Raw genomic sequence first — 20,680 nt, 5'->3', positions numbered from 1 at the left:
TGGAGCTGAGGACGCTTTTACCACTGAAAGTGGAGCAGGGATTTCATTTTTCTGCTTTATGTCTTATGTCCTGGTTGTCCCACAGCTGAAATTTAGATCCAGGTGTTCCTGGAGCACGGAGGTCCAGCTGACATCCTCACCCCTGGCCAACACCTCGCTTGTGGGTGAGCTGAGTTTCCCAAGTTCTTTGCGGCTCTGCAGCTCTCTCCACTGCAGAGTCTACCGCTGCCCGAGGGGCTGAGCTCTGGCATGAATGGCCCCCACCTCTGGCCCTAAAGTCTTCACTCCTAGGGATGCAGCTGGGAGCACCAGGGATATGCTGCCTGCCCGTGGAGGTGGCAGCGCTTCTGGAGGTAAATCCTCTGTGGCAGGCACCAGCTTCTTCAGGTAGGGATGCTCCGCCAGCGCTACAGGAGGACTTGCATCTTCTGGGCTGCCTACCAGTCCCACAGCCCGGGTCAGCTTTGCAGCCAGCGATGCTGCGGCAAGGGGGGGCGATCACTGTCATGGGAAAACAGAAGCTGAGACACTCGTGGAGAGGATGCAACCGTCCTCCTCCCCCTGCAAACAAGAACTAGACTGTTGTAAGGAAAACAGAAAACCTTGAGCTTACTTACACACTCTCACGGGGCTCCCAAGGCGTATCCTGAAGGAGAAGAAGGTCGCAAGGTTATCCATCACATTTCTAGCATTGCTAAACCTTTTCCAGCCTCTTTGTCTCTGCCGAGGACTCCCAAGGACCGAACGCAGCCCGCACATGGTTGTAGAGGTACCCACCTGCTCTCTTCACCCTCCGGTAGAGTCTTATACGTTGCAATCTCAATATCCAGGGCCAGTTTGACGTTCAGCAGCTCCTGGTAATCCCGCAGCATGCAAGCCAGCTCATCCTCGGCCTTCTGGAGGGCATTCTGCAGCTCAATGTGCTTCTCCCGGGCATCTTTGAGGGCGCAATGCCCGCGCTGCTCAGTATTCCAGACTGATGTCTGCAGAGACGACACCTGTCAGGGCAGACACAAGAAGTCCTTACTTTCCCTGCCGTTTGTCTTGCCATACGCACCTTGGAAAGAGAAATTCTCCTTTCTTTTGAGAGCCCAAATTTGAGAAGCACTGCAGTTGTTTTTAGGAAAGCCAAATGTTTCCAAAATCAAATATAAATTTTAAAATACTACAGAAAGGCTGGGCACATCCCTGATTGCCAGACTGTGGTTAAGTCTTGTTTTGAGGATACCAATACTTTGTTCTAATTGGAACTAATAATTAAGGTTTTCCATTACTTCCCGTTATAAACTATATAATGAATTAGATGGTCTGAAAATTATACCAGTTTCTATGGGTGCTGAATTACTGGTGAGTCATAATTCTACTCTACTTATTGGATGCTTTGAACCTGTGTTGGAAGCATTGCCTCCTGCCAGAATTCTTGCTGGAGCAATTTTAGCAATTTTCCAAGTGGCTGTAGCTAATCCAGCGATCTAATTTGATGCAATTAGTTCTTCGCAATAATCAAAACAATCCAACAGAAAATACACCAGCAGGTAGTCTTTCTTCCCTGCTCAGCACTAGTAAGGTCTTTGAACCAACGGAACCGGTGTGAGGCAACGCTCTCTGATAAAGATGAAAGAAACGCCACAGAAGTGCTGAAAACGTGGCTTGGGATCTCACATCTAGGATCCAGGGAGTAAACACGATCCATCACACCTGCTTCTTCACATTTTCAAGGTCACGCTGCTTTCTCTGGATCACAAAACTCAGCTCTTCAGTCTCTCCCTGGTGGGACCGCAGTTCATTGCCGTGTCTCCCCTTCGCCTTCTCAAGCTCTTGGAACTGACTGTAGGAAAAGAGAGAGCTGGCAATTAATACTGGTAGTGTCGGTACTAGAGGAGCCTTGCTTCTGTCTCCAGAGTGAATTAAACCAGGTTTAGAAAAGCCCTCACAACTGTGCAGCTCCTGAGACTTTCAGCAGCAAATGGAATTTTCCTCCTGCAGCTTTCACTGCTCAACTCGCCTAAAACCTGCCCGCTCCCAGCGTGGCTGCGTCCTGTCCCATTGCGCTGTATCTGTTCTGGGAGATGTTCTCCTTCACTTTGAGACTCACGGAGTTTAGCAGAATGGAAAATTAGTTCCAGAAATTACATAGTGAGGACGGAAAGGAAAAATCACCACCTTTGCACTGCTAATGCTGACAGTGAGAGAATTAAGGATGTGTCGCTGGATGACACAATTTACTCGAGCTCTGTACAACGTATCCGACTCTGCTTTGCTTTCCTGAGCTATGTCCTCACACCAGCACTCCCGAGGATGTCCAGGCCTCGGCTGTTTGTTTTCACAACAACAGCGGTGTCACAGGGACTTCTCTCCAGCTCAGGGATTTCCTAGAAGCCATGAGAAGTGTCACTAAGCTGACAGTACGTCCCTGGATTTCTTATCTCACACTCCAGTGGAAGCAGCACCACCACTGAGAGTTTGACCCGAGCCACGAACGAGGAGTTGATACTAGAGCTGGTCACACATGCAGCTTGATGGTTCAGGGCTTCTTGAGATCTCAAAGCATTCCCTATTTGGGATTCCCATTGCCTCCCAAAGAGAGCCCCGTGCCTAAATCACTGTGGACACTGTGGTAGAAATAGCTGCCGTCAACAATGCTGGGACAGAAGCATCCCTACCTGAGCAGAAACACATTTCAGGAACTCTAGGTCCCGCTTTAGGGTTTCCACCTTTGCTTCCAGCTCTGTCTTGACCAGGTAGACACAGTCCACATCCTAAAAGCGTTTCCAGACATTCAGAAGTCAAAATGGTGCCTACACAGAGACCTAAGGCAATTTCATTATAGTTTTAGAGTAAGAAATTTTGTTTAGAGTAGGAAATTTTGTTTAATTGGGAAGCTCAGATATCCGCTGAACAGCAACAGCTGAGGGGTCCCAAAGGCATAATCAATATTGCTGAGTTCTTGCTTGAAAAACATCATGACTTGGGCATTAGGACTAGCAAGCTGGCAGTTTGGAATGAAACGCACTGTCTGTGCTAAAGGGCAGAGGTTTCGTGCTCTCTGGGAATACACCGTGACCTTCTGCATCTTTCCTTGTCCAGCATCTAGCAATCTCAGGACCTGATCCTTGCCTTGGAAGGAGCAGATCAGAGGAAAGCCCTTGGATGTGTGATCCAACCCTTCCATTCATACAAATTCTTTACCTTCTTCAGTAACACAAACTCGTTCCCGGCAGCTGCGTGTCTGCTCCCTTCCTGCTTGTATCTGTTGGGCAAGAGAAGAGGCTGGTTACTGCGTGGCTCTGACACTGGAGATCTTGTTTGTCTGGGTATTTAGGGGTCAGGGTGCTTTGGGATCTCAGCTTTTTGGACCTCAGAGAGAAGTCTATGGATGCGGACAAAAATTAAAGTCAAGCTCTTTGAGCTCACTGCCCTGTGAATGGTTTCTACTCGTTCACCTGCATCTGAACTCGTTCAGCTCGGGTTCCATCTGTCCCCTCTCACGCAGCAGTGAGTCCAGCTGCCTCTGCAGGCTGCAAGTGAAGTTGTTGGAGACATGCTTGATGCTCTTCTGGGATGGCCGGACCTGCTTTTGGAGTAGGTCCCATTTGGTGGCCAACACCCCGTTCTGCTGCTCCAGATGCTGCACCTGCATTCAGAAAGCAAAGTCACCTTTTCCAGGCACGTTCTTAGATGCATTGTAGGGGACCAAATGAACGTGGGGGGAACAAGGCATTTTCTCTTCTGAGTCAATATTCCAGGGGCTCATTGTGGTTGAAAGGGGATGAGAAGACAGAAGGGAGGCATTGCAATATTCAGAATCCTTTAATCCTAGAGCAAACTGGGCATGCCGCTCTCCCATTCTCCAGGGAAGCCCTAGACAGCACAGACTTTGTGGCAGCTACAGAAACCACGGAATATTTAACTAGATCTGCATATCAATTGGCTGACAGTGGAAACCATCATTTATCAATAGGAGCCAATGCAACTTTACAAGGTCTAGCTGTGCAGAGAGAAGTCAATAGTGCAGAAGCTCGGTAAGATGCCTTAGGGGAACAGCTCCCTTCCACTATTAATAATAAAACCAGATGCATTTTCTCAAAGCACGCAAACCAGATTAAAATAAGAGTATTGGCTAGATCTGCACTTGTAGGTCACAGTACCGGAGTCACGCGTGCTAAAACCAGCACAGGGCTCATGTAACAGGATGAGAGAAGGAGGGGGAATCTAAGACCTGAGCACAAAACAGTTTCCTTCACGCTTAAACCTCATCATTTCTTTAAGTTTTTTTTTCTCAGCTCTCACCTTGTTAATCAAAGAGGCAAACTGGTCATTGAGGGTCTTCAAATGCTCTCTCTCCTGCTTTCGGACGTGCTGGATTTCGGCATCAGTCTTCGCATCACAAGGCTGCAGCAGCCTCTTGGTGACGTGCACGGCACAAACCCCTTCACTTCTGTAGCTCACGCCATGGAAACCTAACCCACGACTCCCACCTTCACCGCTCGTGTGGATGCCCCTGCACCGCCCTGCACAGACCCCCCGTGCGAGGCTTTGGCTCAACTGTGTTTTGGAGGCTCTGGCCGCTGTGGCTCCAAGCTCCGTAACTTCTTCCAAATAGCGCAGCAGAGGGGAAAGTGCTGCTCGGGCAGCAGCTCAGGCCTCTCACAGCAGAGAGGGATGAGAAGAACTTTTTTCTGTGAAAAGACGTTCCAGCTGACAGCTGCTGGCTCATGCTGGCAGTTGTGGTGGAGGAGAGGATGCTGGAGCATGCAACTCAAAAAAGGGGCCCCTCTGCTCCGAGAGCCCCGAGCGCCTCCTTTATACACATCTCAGAAGCGGGGCTTGGTTGATGGAGATAAATAATTTGGGGTTTTCTTGGGGTTTGCCTTGCCTGGCAGCGATTTGTAGGTTTAAATATGCAAAAACACTGCATAACACTGAACATTTGTGAAATCCGATGGAATTTTACTGGGTTTAAATCGCTTTGTTTGCATACTCAGCTTGGAGGATACCATGGGCTGGGTTTTGTGAGAATTCTTTTGGTTTAGTTTGCCCTCCTTCCTTACATTAATTACACTTCAGCAAGAGGCCTTATGGGTATCTCCCTCTCTCAAGGATAATCTGTAAAGGAATGTTGTGCTGAAGAGAAAATTAGAAGGGATTTTTGCAGTATCTGTTCATAGTCACTCCCTTCACAAAGGACAGTAGGAGATGACGAGGCGCAGCCAAAGGCACTCCAGTGCTTGGAAACTGGGAACTGTGGTGTTGACTGGACACACAAATTTCCTTGCACCCTCGTACAAGGGTGCAAAATAATTCATTTTAATAAATAGCCCTCCATACCCCACACCCAGTTAAAGGCCATAACTGACTGGGGAGACAGAAGAGCCTTTCTCTCCTTCACTGAGCCCAAGTCTGAAACAACCAGCTCAGACTCGGATGCGCAACTTTTAGGGGAATAAATCAGTGTAGCTGCATCTTCTCATTAAGTTTTCAGCTCTGATTGTGTAGAAGAACACACCGAAAAATGAGACTCACGTGGAGGAGACAACAAATAGCTTAGAAAATAGGAAGCTCAGCCACAAAGCTGTTAACTGGATCTTTGTTAATCATTTAATTGGGAAGAGTGGTAGACTTGGCCTTGGTGGGCAGACTATGAATGCACCAGTGACCAGTATCCTGCAAAAATACCTTATTAATACAGCTGCTCTATGGCCACTCTCCTTGAGCTTGTAATTAAAACCCTTGGGATACCTCAAGGCAAATAAAAAAGATTTATTAGAATTGCTTGACAGACAGGGAAGAAAAGGCTGATAAGTTTAATATATTTGCTGAGAGCCTCACAATACCTCAGAGGTGGAGCCACGATTACATCTCTGTCCTTGTGGCTTCTTGCCAAAGTCTCTTTCAAAACAGAAAGGCAAAGGGTTTCATTTCAGCTGATTTGAAAGAAATGGTTTTCCCCTGCTATTATGCCGTACTTACCCTTAGCTTCGTCAATAGGGTCAAACCTTGGTCAGGGTTTTTTTGACAATTAAACATTTAAGCGGTTCAAATTCCCGAGAAATGGCATTGTATTTCGTGTGCTCATTTCTTTCCTTGGTTTTGCAGTGATTTTTTTTTTTTTTTTTTTTTTTTTTTTTTACTCCCTGGGCTCATTAGAGGGGTTTTTTTTCACCACCTTTCGCAAGAAGGCTGATGAAAAACAAAACTGGTTACCAGCAACCATGCTGGTATTCTGTCTCCAAGAGCGGCTGATGCCAAAGGTTTTCTTGTACCTCATTATTTGCAAATGTTCTGCACGGGAACAGCTTGCCCTTAGACCAGCAAGAGAGATAATTGATGGCATGAAGTAGCTGGAAAGACAACCAGCTTAATTGCAGGTTCTTGACAGCACTATCAATTACACCTACACACAGAAGAGCAGGAATGATTGAAGTCCTGGGTGTCTCACTTGGCTGCTTAAATACAAGCAGAGTCCGTGGCAATCCCAGCTGGAAGAGCAGGATTGGAGCCCAGGAGGAGGGCACTTGGCCTGGAGCTGCTCTGCCTCGGTCTTCATTTTGTGCTTCCAGTTTGTTTCTCCATCTCCCACCGACTCCCCCCCGCCGAATCCGCATGGCCCCAGCGGTGAGGTGCCACGATGCGTGATGGTCCTCCTGCACCTTCTGAGCAGGGTGGGTGATCTCACAGGGCTCTGCCTGACCCTGCTGTAGCCAGGAGCGTTTGTCTCCTTTCAAGCAAGAAGGAGTTAGCTCAGAGTTTTTGTTTCCTTGCTGTGATTAGAGCTGACGGGGTCAGGGATGGTTTCAAAAGTTTTCCTCCCGTAGAGAAACTTTGTTAAGCAAAACTTCCGGACTTGGGTTTTCACATCCACAGACATAGCAAAAGGTTCGTGCAGCCAGATCAGCCTCCCCTCTGAGTCTGAGTCTAGATGTCCCCTGATGACCCTGGGTCCCCAAAAGGCAGGTGATGGCCCCTGATGAGACCCTTAGGCTGTTCTCAACTGCCCAGCTTGGGATGTAGTTTAAATGGCGACACAGTCAGCTCTGCCTTCCTCTCCCAACTTCATCTCATCCCCCCCCAGCTTGCTGCAGAAGACAAAGTTTTTGTGTGTCATTTGACATCAGAGACTCTCCAGGTTTAAAATCCGCCAGATCTTCTCCGCTTGCTTCCATCCAGTTGATGGAACTCAGTGTATTCACGTCAGAGCAATTGTGTTTGCTGCAGCTCCCTTGCAGGAGAGGGAGGGCTGTGTCTGTATGTGGGTGCCAGGGGAGTAGCTCCCAGTGTAATGACAGCTCATTAATTTACTTCTAATCACCAGGAATTTGGGAAAAAGGCCAAGCAACGAAGATAGGAAGCCCACAGTTTTCATGGTGCTGCAATGTAACCCTGAGTAATATCACAGCTTTTTGCCAAAGTAAATCAGAAGGGAACTTCTTGTTCTGACCACATCTGTAGAGCAAAGAGGGCTCCAGCCCAAAACTCCATCACTCAGAGAGAGACTGGCAGAGCTGGTGCAAAGCCCAGCTCTACACCACTACGGTACGACATTTTTCTCCCACTAGGTGGTGGTATCTAACGCATCTTGAGCATCCCTGTCCACACAGGTTCTTGGTTGAGTTCTCGGTGGTGATATGAGCCTGTTCACACCCAGTTCAACAGTCAGAAACCTCTCAGGATACCACTAGCAAGAGCCAGCTCACAGCTGTAGAGGGCAATATTTAGAAGCCAGGACAGCATGGGAACAACAAGGCCCTCAGTCCTTGCAAGAAGGTGAGGATTCACATGGATTTTTACTCTGAGGTTGACTATGAGCCCAGGGTGTTGTGTAAAATACGTGTGCATCCAGTGCTGCAGCTCTGGCGGGAGAACAACACCGAGGTAGAGCTACCATCAGCCTTAAGAACAGCTGACCTACTGTCATCTTCTTCACCATCTTAGTGCCCTCCCCTCATACCTGAAATCTTGCTCATCACGTCAACACTCTCGGAGGCTCAGGCTGTGCCTTTCCGTGTTACATCCTGAGTTCTGATGACTGATAACACGTGCCCCAAGACATTAATCTGAAGACCCCATTTTATGATTTTCTTTTTGTTACTTCAGCTCAACCCCTGAATCTCAGAAATAAAATTGGCTCTGGGTGCAGCCTTGGGCAGTCCTTCTTGTGGCATTTTCCACCAAAAAAAAAAGCGTGAGCAGTATCTAACTGACACATACAACTTAGCGTTGAGCCCGTGAGAAACGAGCAGCGGATATACCCTTACGCACATTGACATCACACCTCTTTTAGCCACTTTTCACACTTTGCATGTGCTGTGGTGGCGGAAAGAAAAATCACCTGCTTGATCATGCCAGCTCAGATCTGTATGGTCCAAAGACCTGAAACCTGCCCTCGGTCTTAACAGAGCCAAATACACAGGCTCCTTACAGATACTATCAGGAGCTGGACCACATAACTGCTGAAGGAAAGGAACAGCAATCATTAAGCATTTTTAAAACATGATAATTTTAGACAACTGAAATCCCGGGCCAGATTTTTCACTCCTACTTAAAAAGGGATGGCTTTATATGAAAGGAGGTGCCAGAACACTCAGCTCCAGAAACTGGAGATATGATTATAGCTTTGCTGACAAGCAGAACAGGTTTTGATATACCCTTCCAAACCATTCCTTCACTAAATTAGCCTAGCACTTAAGGCTATGTACTACCAGCGTGTAAACAGTACTTACAACAACTTAGTGGAAATGCTGATCAAGCCCCTCATACAAGTCGGGGGTTAGCAGTCGCTTTTCTAAGCTGCTTTCCCAGGCTCCTCTTACAGACAACCGAAACAGATGGTTTGTCTGATCTCCAGCGGGGGATTCAACCTGCACTGAGGTAGACGCGCCGATGAGGTTTTTTTGACTTGCCTCCCGAAGTGCCTATTTCTCTCCATTGACTCTCCCTTCTTCCTTTTTGACCTTTAACTCTAGAAAACTGATCAGTAAAACCCACAGACCTGACCACAGGGTTTATATTAAATCTTTATTTCTTCTGATTAAAGTTCTAGGCACCCTGTCTACATAATTAATTTCACAGTAAAACTAAAGGCCAGCAACGCTTGGTAGTGTGCAGAATTACCTTTTGCAGCTTTTTATTGTAAGGGGAGAGGCTTTGTCTTGATGAAAAAGTCTTATCTAATCTCTTAGATAAAAAAAAAAAAAAAAAAAAAAAAAGGGTTGTGATGATGCAGCTTATTTATGGCTTTGATCCTGAAGGACTGAATTGTCCCAGTGAGTGATGTCGGAGTCGCCACTAACGGGGTGAATGAACTGTCTCAGCTGTTGGAGGGCAGCTCTGCCTGGCGCTTGGCAAGCTGGACCCGTGGGACGCGAGCCAGCGCAGATGAACACATGAGCTTATCTCAGCAGGGTTTGCTAACAGCATCTCCAGATCTCCCTGCCGCAGCTGGCGGCTTCGCAGCTTGCGTTAGGGCTTTCTGCTTTTGATGAGGGCAGCGATAACCTAGTTTTGACTTAAATAGAGTCTAGACCTCCCCGCATACAAGGCGATCAGAACTGCTTCCAGACTACGCGATAAATGGTTGATTTTGTCCTTTGTGGCTCCCCGTCGACCTTCTCTAGTTGTTTCCACGTCCCTACAGCCATTTGCAAAGGGGTCTCTGCAGTGGATCTCCCACCAAGCTGAGGAGCTCGGTCCCACCGGCTGCCACCCCCAGGACTCTTCACAGTTGTATTTCTTTGCAAACCAGTGAAGAGGATCCAACCTTCCTTCTGACTGGGGAAAAGACGTGAAATATTCCTGCTGGGATTGTGGCACTCGAGTTCTCTAAGTGGAGTGTTGCTAAATTAAGGTGACACACGGTTGCATTGAGCTTCTTGAACAAACTGTCCCAGTAATCTCAGCTGCTCTGCTCATCATTAGAACTTTTGATTGGACTTTGGGGAGGTTCTGTGAGAAATTTAGAAAATATCATGCTTCCTCTGCATAGAATAGACCATTAATTAATATGTTGGACAAAAAAAAAAAAAAAAAGGCTGACTCAGATACATACAGCCCAACATAAATTTGGGACCTGGCGGGAGAAACGGGACTAGAAGCAAGATAAGGAGACATTGCTGTTCAAAGATTTTTCACTCCTGTCTTTATCTGCACCCACGATGGTAACAAAATCTAAATGGAAGATGCAATCTGTCCTCCGAACACTTAATGAGTGGCTCCTGGAGAGATTGATGGAACTGCGATGTAGCCACGTGTCCTGGCTGACTGGTTGGATTAGACCAATAGGACTTGTACCCTGAAACCCACTTCAGTGTATGGCCGCCCCACACCGGACAGTCTTTTGCAAAAACCTTCTTCCGTTTCTTCACTGATTTTTTTTTTCCCCCTTGGGGTTGGATCAGATCTCCGTAAACTGGTTTATACATTTAATGAGTTCTCTCAAAAATCTCATCATACACGTCAGAGTCACTCCCACCCACAGACCAATACACACACAACAGACAGGGTTTCAAGCTTTTAGTTGCCAAAGACAAAGATTCCAAAAGAGCCTGAGCTGAAGTGCTCAGAGAAAGCCTGAGGATACAATAGCATCTATAACAATATTGTCATAAATTGGAGACGCGCTGTTGGAGAGTACAGGAGATGGCTGTGCAGGGAGAGGAAAGCTCGGGATTCTGTCAGATTGTGGTTATTCACTGGTGGGCATGAAAGCCACCCTTGCTTCCAATAGGGAGGGGAATGGATTCTTCCTATTCCATTGACAGATTTTTTTGAATGCAAATATTACTTGTGAGAAAGATCTTGTGGAGAACCCAAGTCAACTCCAGAGACAGGCCTGTAAATGCCTGCCTGAGAACACCTCCCTCAGTCAGAGCTGCATCCTCCAGCCCCATCGCCACGGCTGCAGGTCCCAGCTTCACATCTCCCTGCACCATAACCACCTTCCCCTCCAAGGAAAGACCCGCCCCCAGGGCCATACCCCCCACTGCTACACCTGGATCCCCCACCAGTAGAGCCATACACTCCACTGTCAGAACTAGAGATAACATCACAGCTCGAATCACCAGCTACACAGATGGAGCTTCCCCTGCCATCAGAGATAGAACTACAGAGGCCAGAGGTGCTCATCCCTCCACCGTGGGGACTGCATCTGCCAGAGCTGGATCCCCACCCTCCTGAGCTGTGGCCACCCCCAGACATGGAGCCTCCACTGCCAGAGCTGCCCCAACATCCATACCCTGACCCTCCTTCTCCTCCTCCTCCAGTCATGGATCCACCGCTGCCAGAGCTGGATCCCCAATGACCTGAACTTCCTCCACTTCCAGACATGGACCCTCTCCGGCCGGAGCTGCCACCACCACCAGAGCTCATCCCTCCAGACATGGAGCCTCCACTACCCGAGCTGTCCCAACCTCCATACCCTGACCCTCTTCCTCCTCCTCCTCCTCCTCCAGACATGGACCCTCTCCGGCCAGAGCTGCTACCACCACCAGAGCTCATCCCTCCAGACATGGAGCCTCCACTGCCTGAGCTGCCCCAACCTCCAGAACCTGAGCCTCCTCCTCCTCCTCCAGACATGGAGCCTCCACTGCCAGAGCAGGATCCCCAGTGTCCTGAACTTTCTCCACCTCCAGACATTCCACTTCCAGACATGGACCCTCTCCGGCCAGAGCTGCTGCCACCACCAGAGCTCATCCCTCCACCGTGGGGACTGCATCTGCCAGAGCTGGATCCCCATCCCCCTGAGCTGTGGCCACCCCCAGACATGGAGCCTCCGCTGCCTGAGCTGCCCCCACCTCCAGATCCTGAGCCTTTTCCTCCTCCTCCTCCTCCTCCTCCACAAATGGACCCACCACTGCCAGAGCTGGATCCCCATCCTCCTGAGCTGTGGCCACCCCCAGACTTTGAGCCTCCGCTGCCTGAGCTGCCCCCACCTCCAGATCCTGAGCCTTTACCTCCTCCTCCTCCTCCTCCTCCTCCACAAATGGACCCACCACTGCCAGAGCTGGATCCCCATCCTCCTGAGCTGTGGCCACCCCCAGACTTTGAGCCTCCGCTGCCTGAGCTGCCCCCACCTCCAGACCCTGAGCTTCCTCCTCCTCCAGACTTGGACCCACCACCAGAGCTCATCCCTCCACCGTGGGGACTGCATCTGCCAGAGCTGGATCCCCATCCCCCTGAGCTGTGGCCACCTCCAGACTTGGAGCCTCCACTGCTTGAGCTGCCCCCACCTCCAGACCCTGAGCTTCCTCCTCCTCCAGACTTGGACCCACCACCAGAGCTCATCCCTCCACCGTGGGGACTGCATCTGCCAGAGCTGGATCCCCATCCCCCTGAGCTGTGGCCACCTCCAGACATGGAGCCTCCGCTGCCTGAGCTGCCCCCACCTCCAGATCCTGAGCCTTTTCCTCCTCCTCCTCCTCCTCCTCCACAAATGGACCCACCACTGCCAGAGCTGGATCCCCATCCTCCTGAGCTGTGGCCACCCCCAGACTTTGAGCCTCCGCTGCCTGAGCTGCCCCAACCTCCAGATCCTGAGCCTTTTCCTCCTCCTCCTCCTCCTCCTCCTCCTCCACAAATGGACCCACCACTGCCAGAGCTGGATCCCCATCTACCAGAGCTTCCACCTTTTACTCCTCCAGATATTGACCCTTTCCCTGTGCTCTTGGTGGCACCAGCAGAGGTCATCCCCCCCTTCCCAGTTTGTATGCATCCAGTTCTTACTCCGAAGACTCCAGGAGCACTCGCATTGTGGTCAATGACACCTGCAAGAAATGGAAATTATATCCACCTTATTCTTTTTACCCAAAATTTATAAACACAGTCGATGTAAGTATTCATGGACTTACACCATCTTTGTACCTACTCTGGTGGTCATACTCATCTTTGAAAAGGGACAACATGGATCTTCACTCATAGATGTTTTCTCATGTTTTTCTGGCATTATTTCCTACCTTTATCATGACTAATGTCTTACTCTATACATGAACTCTCAGTGCAGCCCTTCCTTTAAGAAAGCAAATAACATGCATTTCTCTCTTCTCAGCTGGCCTCCTCTTTCCAGAAATTTTGGGACTAGATGTTTCTGCCTTCAGTTCTGACATGCACTTCATAGACCTATAGAATAAGTGTGGTGTTTCCCACTTCCTACAAATTTGTTTGAAATTAACGAGTAAGTTCCAAAGTCAGTAGCTCAATGTTGACATATTAATGCATATATACATTTATTGACACACACACACTTACGGGAGTCTACCATTTGCTTCATTTCCCTAGGAAACTAAGATAGGAACTGTGCTAGGTTGTTCTGCTGGTAGGGGTTAAGTAGCACAGACAACAAAATAGTAACATCGGTCTTAAAAAAAAAAAAAAAAAAGCAAAGCAAACCTTGAGATACTTACAGATTGTGGCTGGTGAGCCTTCCTGTATCCTGTGAAGGAAAAGTGACATTGAGATAATGCGCTCGATAGAAGTTAAAGTCAGGCTGGGCTCTATCATGAAGCCAGTGGAAGAGGTCGCTCCTTCCAGGCCGCAGTTCACCCCGGAGATCTGAGTGATAGGTGGAGGAATGGGACACGCCGCTTTGCACAAGTGCTTCTATCCAGGATGGATAGTTTGTACCTACCTGGTCTCCTCCTCCTCAAGGAGTGACCTATACATGGCAATTTCAATATCCAGGGCCAATTTCACGTTCAGGAGCTCCTGATAATCATGAAGAAGGCGAGTGAGATCATCTTTGGCCTGCTGCAGGGCATTTTCCAACTCCTGAAGCTTTTGCTGGCCATCTTTGATGGCAGAGCTCCCACGCTGCTCCGCATCTTTAACGGTTTCTTGGAGGCTGGCATTCTGCAGGTGACACAAACAGAACATTTCCGTTTCCCTTCTATGGGACGGGGATTTTCAAACCCTTCTGGCGGTCCTTGGAAATTAAAAGACCTGCCTCAATGACAGAAGATACATTAGACTGGGTAAATTATACATTAGGCTGGGTAGATTAACCCGAATTAAGTCCCAGTGTCAACAGCCAAAATCTAAATCTGCTTCATTTTGAAGAGAGAATGTCAATCTCTGTTTGCCTTCAAAGGATGGGCCACGTTATACTGCGCTATGTCCCCGTGTAACAGCAACTTAAATAGTCCAGTCATGGTGGAAAGCATCAGTCTTACCCGTTTCCTTGCAATTTTAATCTCTGATTGTAGTCTTTCGATCTGCCTGGTAAGTTCCTGAATTTCCTGATAACTGTTTCTCAGTTGCTCACGTTGATTTATCCACAAGTTCTGAAGGTCCTGGTACTGATGTGCAGAGCAGAGAACAGACATTTTTGGTTTCTTTACCATTGAGATAGACTTGCCTCCCCGTTTTGTTGATGTCTACTCACCCTGCCCTGATACATGGCATCTATTTCAGCTTTGCTACTCTGAGCAATTGTCTCATACTCCTGCCTGACTTCTTCGACGATGCCATCCATGTTCAGTTCTCTATGGTTGTCCATGGACAGAATTACGTTGGTGTTGCCAACTACTGTTTGCAGCTGGGACAGCTCCTGCAAGGAAAACAAGATTTTGGGTTTTAATACCCCATGTGAGCAGTCCAGGTTGTGTTACAAGGAAATAAAGGGCACCGTGTGGCCAGTTACCCCCTGGAACTTCCCTACCTGCACCCCTCAGGCCCTATTGTTCCACCACCAGTTTTAATCTTCAGGTGCCTCTTCCAGCCTTTATGACACACCAGACCCCCTTTTCACTCACAGCTTAAAAAGGATTTTATCATTTCAAAGATAATCCACTCTCCACACCACTCTACAAAGTCCTTTTCAGGTGAAATTTCTGAGAACCTCCAAAAGATACACGTCCTTCAAGACCTGAGGGTAAATTTTTAATCTGAGAAGTATACTCACAGCTTCATGTAAGCATCTGAGGAACTCAAGCTCCTGCTTCAGTATTTCCACCCGAACATCAAACTCCATTTTTCCCATGTAGGCACTGTCCAGTTCCTGTTAAAAAAAAAAAAAAAGCCATAGACATATTTGTATTTCTCTGATGGCAATCTCTCCACTGAAGTGCAATTCTTGCAAGACTTGGTACATTTCTCTAAAGCGTTCATTTCTGGAGTCGAATAATGGCCCACAAATCTCAGGTTTCATTTGAAAAGCAATTGGAACGAAAGGAAGGTTTTTAACTCTAAGAAGAAAAGGATGGCTTGGAGATAAGCAAAATAGCTGTGGGAATAGATGTATTCCTGGGGGGGAAATGCAAACCCAGAGATTTCATTAATTCTTCTAGTAAAAAATTGTCTAAATTTTCTATTCTCCTATCTAAGACATCTATAGGTACTATTTAACCCCTAATGGTTTCCCCTAAGTTATGACTGAGTGAACAGAGAAAGACCAGCACTTTTTAGATCTTACAAAGGACCAATTCTATCTCTAGAGGAAATTATTTCTTCCTAGTCTTGTAGCAAAAAGTTCAGGTTTTCAATTAATTCAATTAATTTTAATTAATTTTGGAGGAGAGTTAGATGAAGCTAAGCGAAGACCCTGCTTTTGAAAACCTCAGCCACCATCCAGTTATTGCTTTATTTCTGAGGCTTCGACTTAGCTCGGTGTCTTGGATTACTTCACCTTTTTAAGCTCCACAAACTCCTCTTCTTTAGATGCACGCTTGTTGATCTCGTCCTCAAATCTGTTGCGGCAGAGAAAAGAAACAGGTGGATCATTGCCTATCTTACTCTTCCAGTCAAGTGGATCCGAAACCAAAGGGATCATCCAGAAAGGGAATGTGTCAAGTTTTCATTTAACCGCCATTTCCGACAGCTGCAAGGGCAGTTGCAACCCCCCGCCCCTGCAAAAGCATATGCTAAATTATTCAACGAAATGCAATAGATGTACACCAGTTCTAACATCCTTGTGGTTCTGAACTAGGATGCCCGTATTTCACACCTGTGGACATATCTTATATTTTGGGTGTAGACAAGATAGAAGAAGTGACTCTTCTCAGCTTGAGGCTGATAGTTGGGGGTGTTCAGCCAGAGAAAAGAAGGCTCCGGGTAGACTTTATAGCAGCCTTCCGGTACTTAAAGGGGCTACAGAAAAGATGGGGAGGGGCTCTCGATCAGGGAGTGTAGGGATAGGATGAGGGGTGACAGTTTTTAACTGAAAGAGGGGAGATTTAGACAAGATCTAAGGCAGAAATTCTCCCCTGTGAGGGGGGTGAGGCCCTGGCACAGGCTGCCCAAAGAAGCTGTGGCTGCCCCCTCCCTGGAAGGGTTCAAGGCCGGGTTGGACGGGGCTTTGGGCAACCTGGGCTAGTGGTGGGTGGCCCTGCCTTCGGGGTGTGGGTGTGTGGGTGTGTGTGTGTTTCGAACTAGATGATCTTTAAGGTCTCTTCCAACCCAAACCATTCTGTAATTCTCCACAACTACCAGCAGGAGTAGGGAGTTCTGGGTTAGTCATTGCTTGGGGGAGGAAGGGCATGAAGGAGGACAGGAGGAGAGAAGAGTGGGATAGATCGACGGGGCCTTTGATTTTCCTCTTACTGGTTCTGCCAAACCTGCTTTGGTCTTCCAGCATCCGAGTGAAGTCCCATAATGAACCCACTGCAGAGCAGTGCTATAATGGCTACAGAACCCTCGAAGGCGTGAAGCTAAGCTCTGCCATCCCAGGGCATGATTAACATTGCCGTGGAAAATTCCCATATGCTTTTTTCCCAGACTTGTGGTTATTCACCTATTTTTATAATCTTCAACAAGCTGAAGCATATTATACGCTTCTGGATCCAGCTGCTCCTTCTGGGTTTGGAGCGTCTCTAGCTGCCTCTGCAGGTTGTTGATGTAAGATTGGAAGAAAGAGGTGATATTTCTGCTCTCCTCCGGTCGGGCACTTTGCTGCTGCAGAAGTTCCCATTTGGCCATCAGAGCCTGGTTCTGCCGCTCGAGACATTGAACCTGAAAGGCAAAGCAGAAGTGCATCAGTGGCTGGGAAGCGCTGGGGAAACACCGACATCAGCACCGGCCTCTATGGCAAAATAAATGTTTCTAAAGCAGTAACATCTTGAGGATTTGTCAGGTGGGACCAGCTGCAGTAACACTGGTACCAACACCTGAGAGAGCTTAGACTAATGGGGGACACACCTCTTTTTTTTTTCCCAACCTGTTGCATAAGGGTGTGATTTTACCGCTGCTTCTCAAACTGGTATTGAAATCTTCACTGGCTTTCATCTCTTAATGCACGATATTTAGGGGGATGAATGGGGTGGAGGGAGATTTCAGCTGTTTCTGAAGTCCCTGAGACACCCAAATACATGAGAAGATTTTGCCCCCTCTCAGAAGACCACACGGTACCTCTTCCTAGCGATACCTCGCCTTAGAGAAGAGGTCAGAACGACCTACGACATGCAAAGCTGGTGTTTTTAGAAACCAGAGGGATATCATCTCTTCAGCTGGGACACTGAAGAGGTTATAAGCTGGAAGATGACATGCAGAAGGTTTCAAAAAATTTAAATTTAAAAAAAAAATAAAGTCAAAGGCACTACTATTTTTCAGGATTTAACATGTTTCAAACCTGCGTGTAACCAACACCTTTTCTGTAGGGTAATACAAGAAGCCCTGAGGTTTTCACGTGTAACAAATAATACAAGCTTCCACCCTGTGCAGAGACACATGTCACCACGCAAACAAAGGCACATGTCAGGTCTGTGTGGGTGGAAATGTTTTTTGTGGCCTGTTTTGTTCCTGTGTCTGTGAGCAGAAATGAAAGAGAAGACAAGACTGCAGATAAAGGTGAAAGTATCGCGGTGTGGACCAAGAGGTCAAGAAGGAAGATGTGGGGGCCGTTGACCACCTGAAGGAGGCTAGGATCTCCAAGCAAAGAAGTAATTTGTTTTGGAATTTGGGGAAATACAACAATTCGCTTTGCTTGAGAAAAAGAACACATCGAGGATGCCCAAGTCCATCACCCATTTGTCCTTCTGGCATCAACGATTCCCAGGCGCCAGACGAACACTCGCCATACAGAAACCCTTTTCCTCAAAAGAGAAGTGAGTTAATGTGTCGGCGACATCTCTGTGGTTTGTTATTGTCCTGCCACAAAAGATTACTCAGAGATATTTATCCCAGGGCTAAACATAAGTGATTCATGCAGCAGCATTTACAGCAAGCTGTTAAAAACCTCACACCAGCACAAGGGAGTCTGGCCAATTCTGTGATTCTGGGGGGAGAAGGTGCAATGTAAAGGTGTCCCCATGGCTCAGAGAGGTGGAGCAGCACCCCTTATGTTTGCCCCTTCCCAGATAACAAGTCAAAAATCGGATAGGGACTCACCTTATCGATGAACGATGCAAATTTGTTGTTGAGAGCCTTAATCTGCTCTTTCTCATCCGACCGCACTCTCTGGAACTCGGGGTCGACTTGTACTTGTATTGGCCTCAGCAGGTTGGTATTGACACGGACCTCCTCGATGCCCCTGATAACACCAGCCTGGCCAAAACCCTGGCTCGCCCCTGGGTCACCAAAGGCACTTCTGCCAAGGCCTCCTCCAAGCACCTCCCTGCCTGAACTTCTTCCGCACATTCTACCAAGCCCTGCTTCACCACCTTGAAAAGCTCCCACAAAATATCCTCTTCTACCAAAGCCACTATCAAGGTGTTGCCTACCACCAAATCCCAGGTACCTCCCGTATCCTCTTCCTTCTCCTCCGTAGCCTCCACCAGTAGAAACATTCCTAAATTCACCAAGGTTGTGGAGACTCCTGCTGCCATATCCATACCAGTAACCACCGTATCGTTCTTCTCCTCTATTGTCTTCACAACGCCTTATGGTAGATGGACTTCTCCCACCACCCAGCGTGCCACAGTGAGCAGAAGAAGAACTGAAATTCCCATCCCCAAATCTGAAGAAATGTTGGCTCATAGTGTCACTTTCAGAGCGGTAAGAGAAGGCAAGAGAGCAGATGGGAAAGGTTTGTAAAACAGGAGGAGAAATGAGAATGAAGGATCCTCACCTCCTCTGGTGGGGGTGATGGAAGTTCTCCTTTATACGTTCTGGAGGAGTTGGTCTCCATTCCGTGGTAATTAGCAGGTCTGTTAATATTGTTATTGGGTTTGGTTCATCAGGCAGCAATTAATGGCTGGCTGCCTGAAGAGAGGTCAGAGTAAACACCACACACCAATGGAAGAATTGTGAAATTCCCCAAATCCTGCTTGACTCATGAGTTTTTCTCAGATAAGATTTCCTTATCTTATTAGCCTGCCCTCCGTCATTAATTACAGCTCGCACAGTTATCCATGCACATTACCGTGGTTTGTTTTCTCTCAAATTTCCCCACCTCGTTCGGCACTTCACTTCATGGGACAGAAGGCCTTGATATTGTCCACACACTGACTTCATGGTGGCTCACCTTGCTTCACCGCAACACCAGGAGTACCTACTACTCCTTTAGCTTCTTATGCTCTCTCTCATTCCCAGTATATCCACCTGTGAGTAAGCATTGCCTCTGCCGGGCTGCAAGGAGGGGGAAGGTGTTGAGATCTGGTCTAATGGCATTAAAAAAAAAAAAAAATTAAAATCTGCCTTTGGCTCATAAAGTTGAAATAGCATCTAGAAAACAGAAAAAGGTGGAATCTCTCTTAGCTTTAAATAAATGGGTACATTTTAAATGGAAAAGAGAAAGCTCTGACATAAACTTTAAGCAATTAAACCAAACATTTAACTCTTTAAGATTAAGATGAGGTCACGTTAGGGAACAGATGACCCATCGCTTCCATACACTCTTGGCCCTTCTGCTCCTGCTCTTCCATGTGGAAGCAGCTCAACCATGAACTGAAACTGTTTGTGGGTTGTTGTTTTCTAAAGGCCGTGCCACTGGACAGCTGTGATACCAAACACAGAGCTGGGATCTAAGATTTTCTACACAGATTCTCTCACCGACCATCTGCCTGATCCGTCCTTTCCTCTCCTCAGCTCAGTGCAAGCGCCCACTTTTCCAGTCTGAGCGCACTCTGGTACAAGACTCACCGGCCATGGGCTCATTAAAAAGCATTTGGGAGCCCAGTCCTGCTGCTGACAAAGCCACTGAGAGTCTTCAGCCTTGCCTGATATCTCTAGAAGACAGCTAAGATGCGATGCACTGTCCCCAAAAGCACTGGTGGAACAATTTTCACATGGCAAGCACCCCCCCTTTGTCCCCTACGCAACGTTCAGAGGATCTGGGCTTCACCCAAAGGGGATGTTTTTTCCCTTCCAAAGGTGCTGGATAAAGCCACACCGCGAACCCTTCAGTTACAAAGAGGTTAAGTGGTCAGGGCTTTGTAATCCTTGCTCGGGCTCCGTTTGGAAAGTGCCTCATAAATCCCCTAAATGAAAGCTGTGCAGGGAGAGGTTACTAAACCAGCCGTTAAACCAACTGAAATATCTTGAGGGGGGACAAGATTTTGGATACTCAGCGACCAGATGAAGGGTTTTCCTTAGAAGTAGACACAGTGTTTTCCAGACAACCAGATAACAAGTCCTTTTCCCTACCAAACTTGGTCTCCTCCAGCCTTACACCAGGAATGGCCAACTGGTAGCCCAGACCTCCCATCCATGTTACTCCTCCTTAATTAAACTTGACTAGTTACCCACATTTTACTGAGAATTTTGATCAAATTTCTCACCGAATTCCAGCTTTTTATACATGTATTTGGAATGAGAATTC

The 20,680-nt window shown here is 47.7% G+C and overlaps 1 protein-coding gene across 1 annotated transcript; it reads right to left on the bottom strand.

The window, feature by feature from the left end:
* Positions 1 to 219: 219 nt before the first annotated feature.
* On the bottom strand, positions 220 to 18,897 carry LOC113491002 (keratin, type II cytoskeletal 7-like). Its single transcript, XM_026867620.1, has 9 exons — positions 18,310 to 18,897; positions 16,718 to 16,935; positions 15,614 to 15,674; positions 14,891 to 14,986; positions 14,372 to 14,536; positions 1,699 to 1,824; positions 778 to 998; positions 618 to 646; positions 220 to 479 (listed from the first exon to the last, which is right to left on the bottom strand). The coding sequence occupies exons 1-9, from the start codon at positions 18,895 to 18,897 to the stop codon at positions 220 to 222; spliced, it is 1,764 nt and encodes a 587-aa protein (XP_026723421.1).
* Positions 18,898 to 20,680: the final 1,783 nt, after the last annotated feature.

The sequence above is a fragment of the Athene cunicularia genome, unplaced genomic scaffold, assembly GCF_003259725.1.
Source record: "Athene cunicularia isolate RWA unplaced genomic scaffold, athCun1 chrLGE22_part1, whole genome shotgun sequence".
Lineage (NCBI taxonomy): Eukaryota > Metazoa > Chordata > Aves > Strigiformes > Strigidae > Athene > Athene cunicularia.
This window is presented reverse-complemented; position numbering and strand designations above follow the sequence as displayed.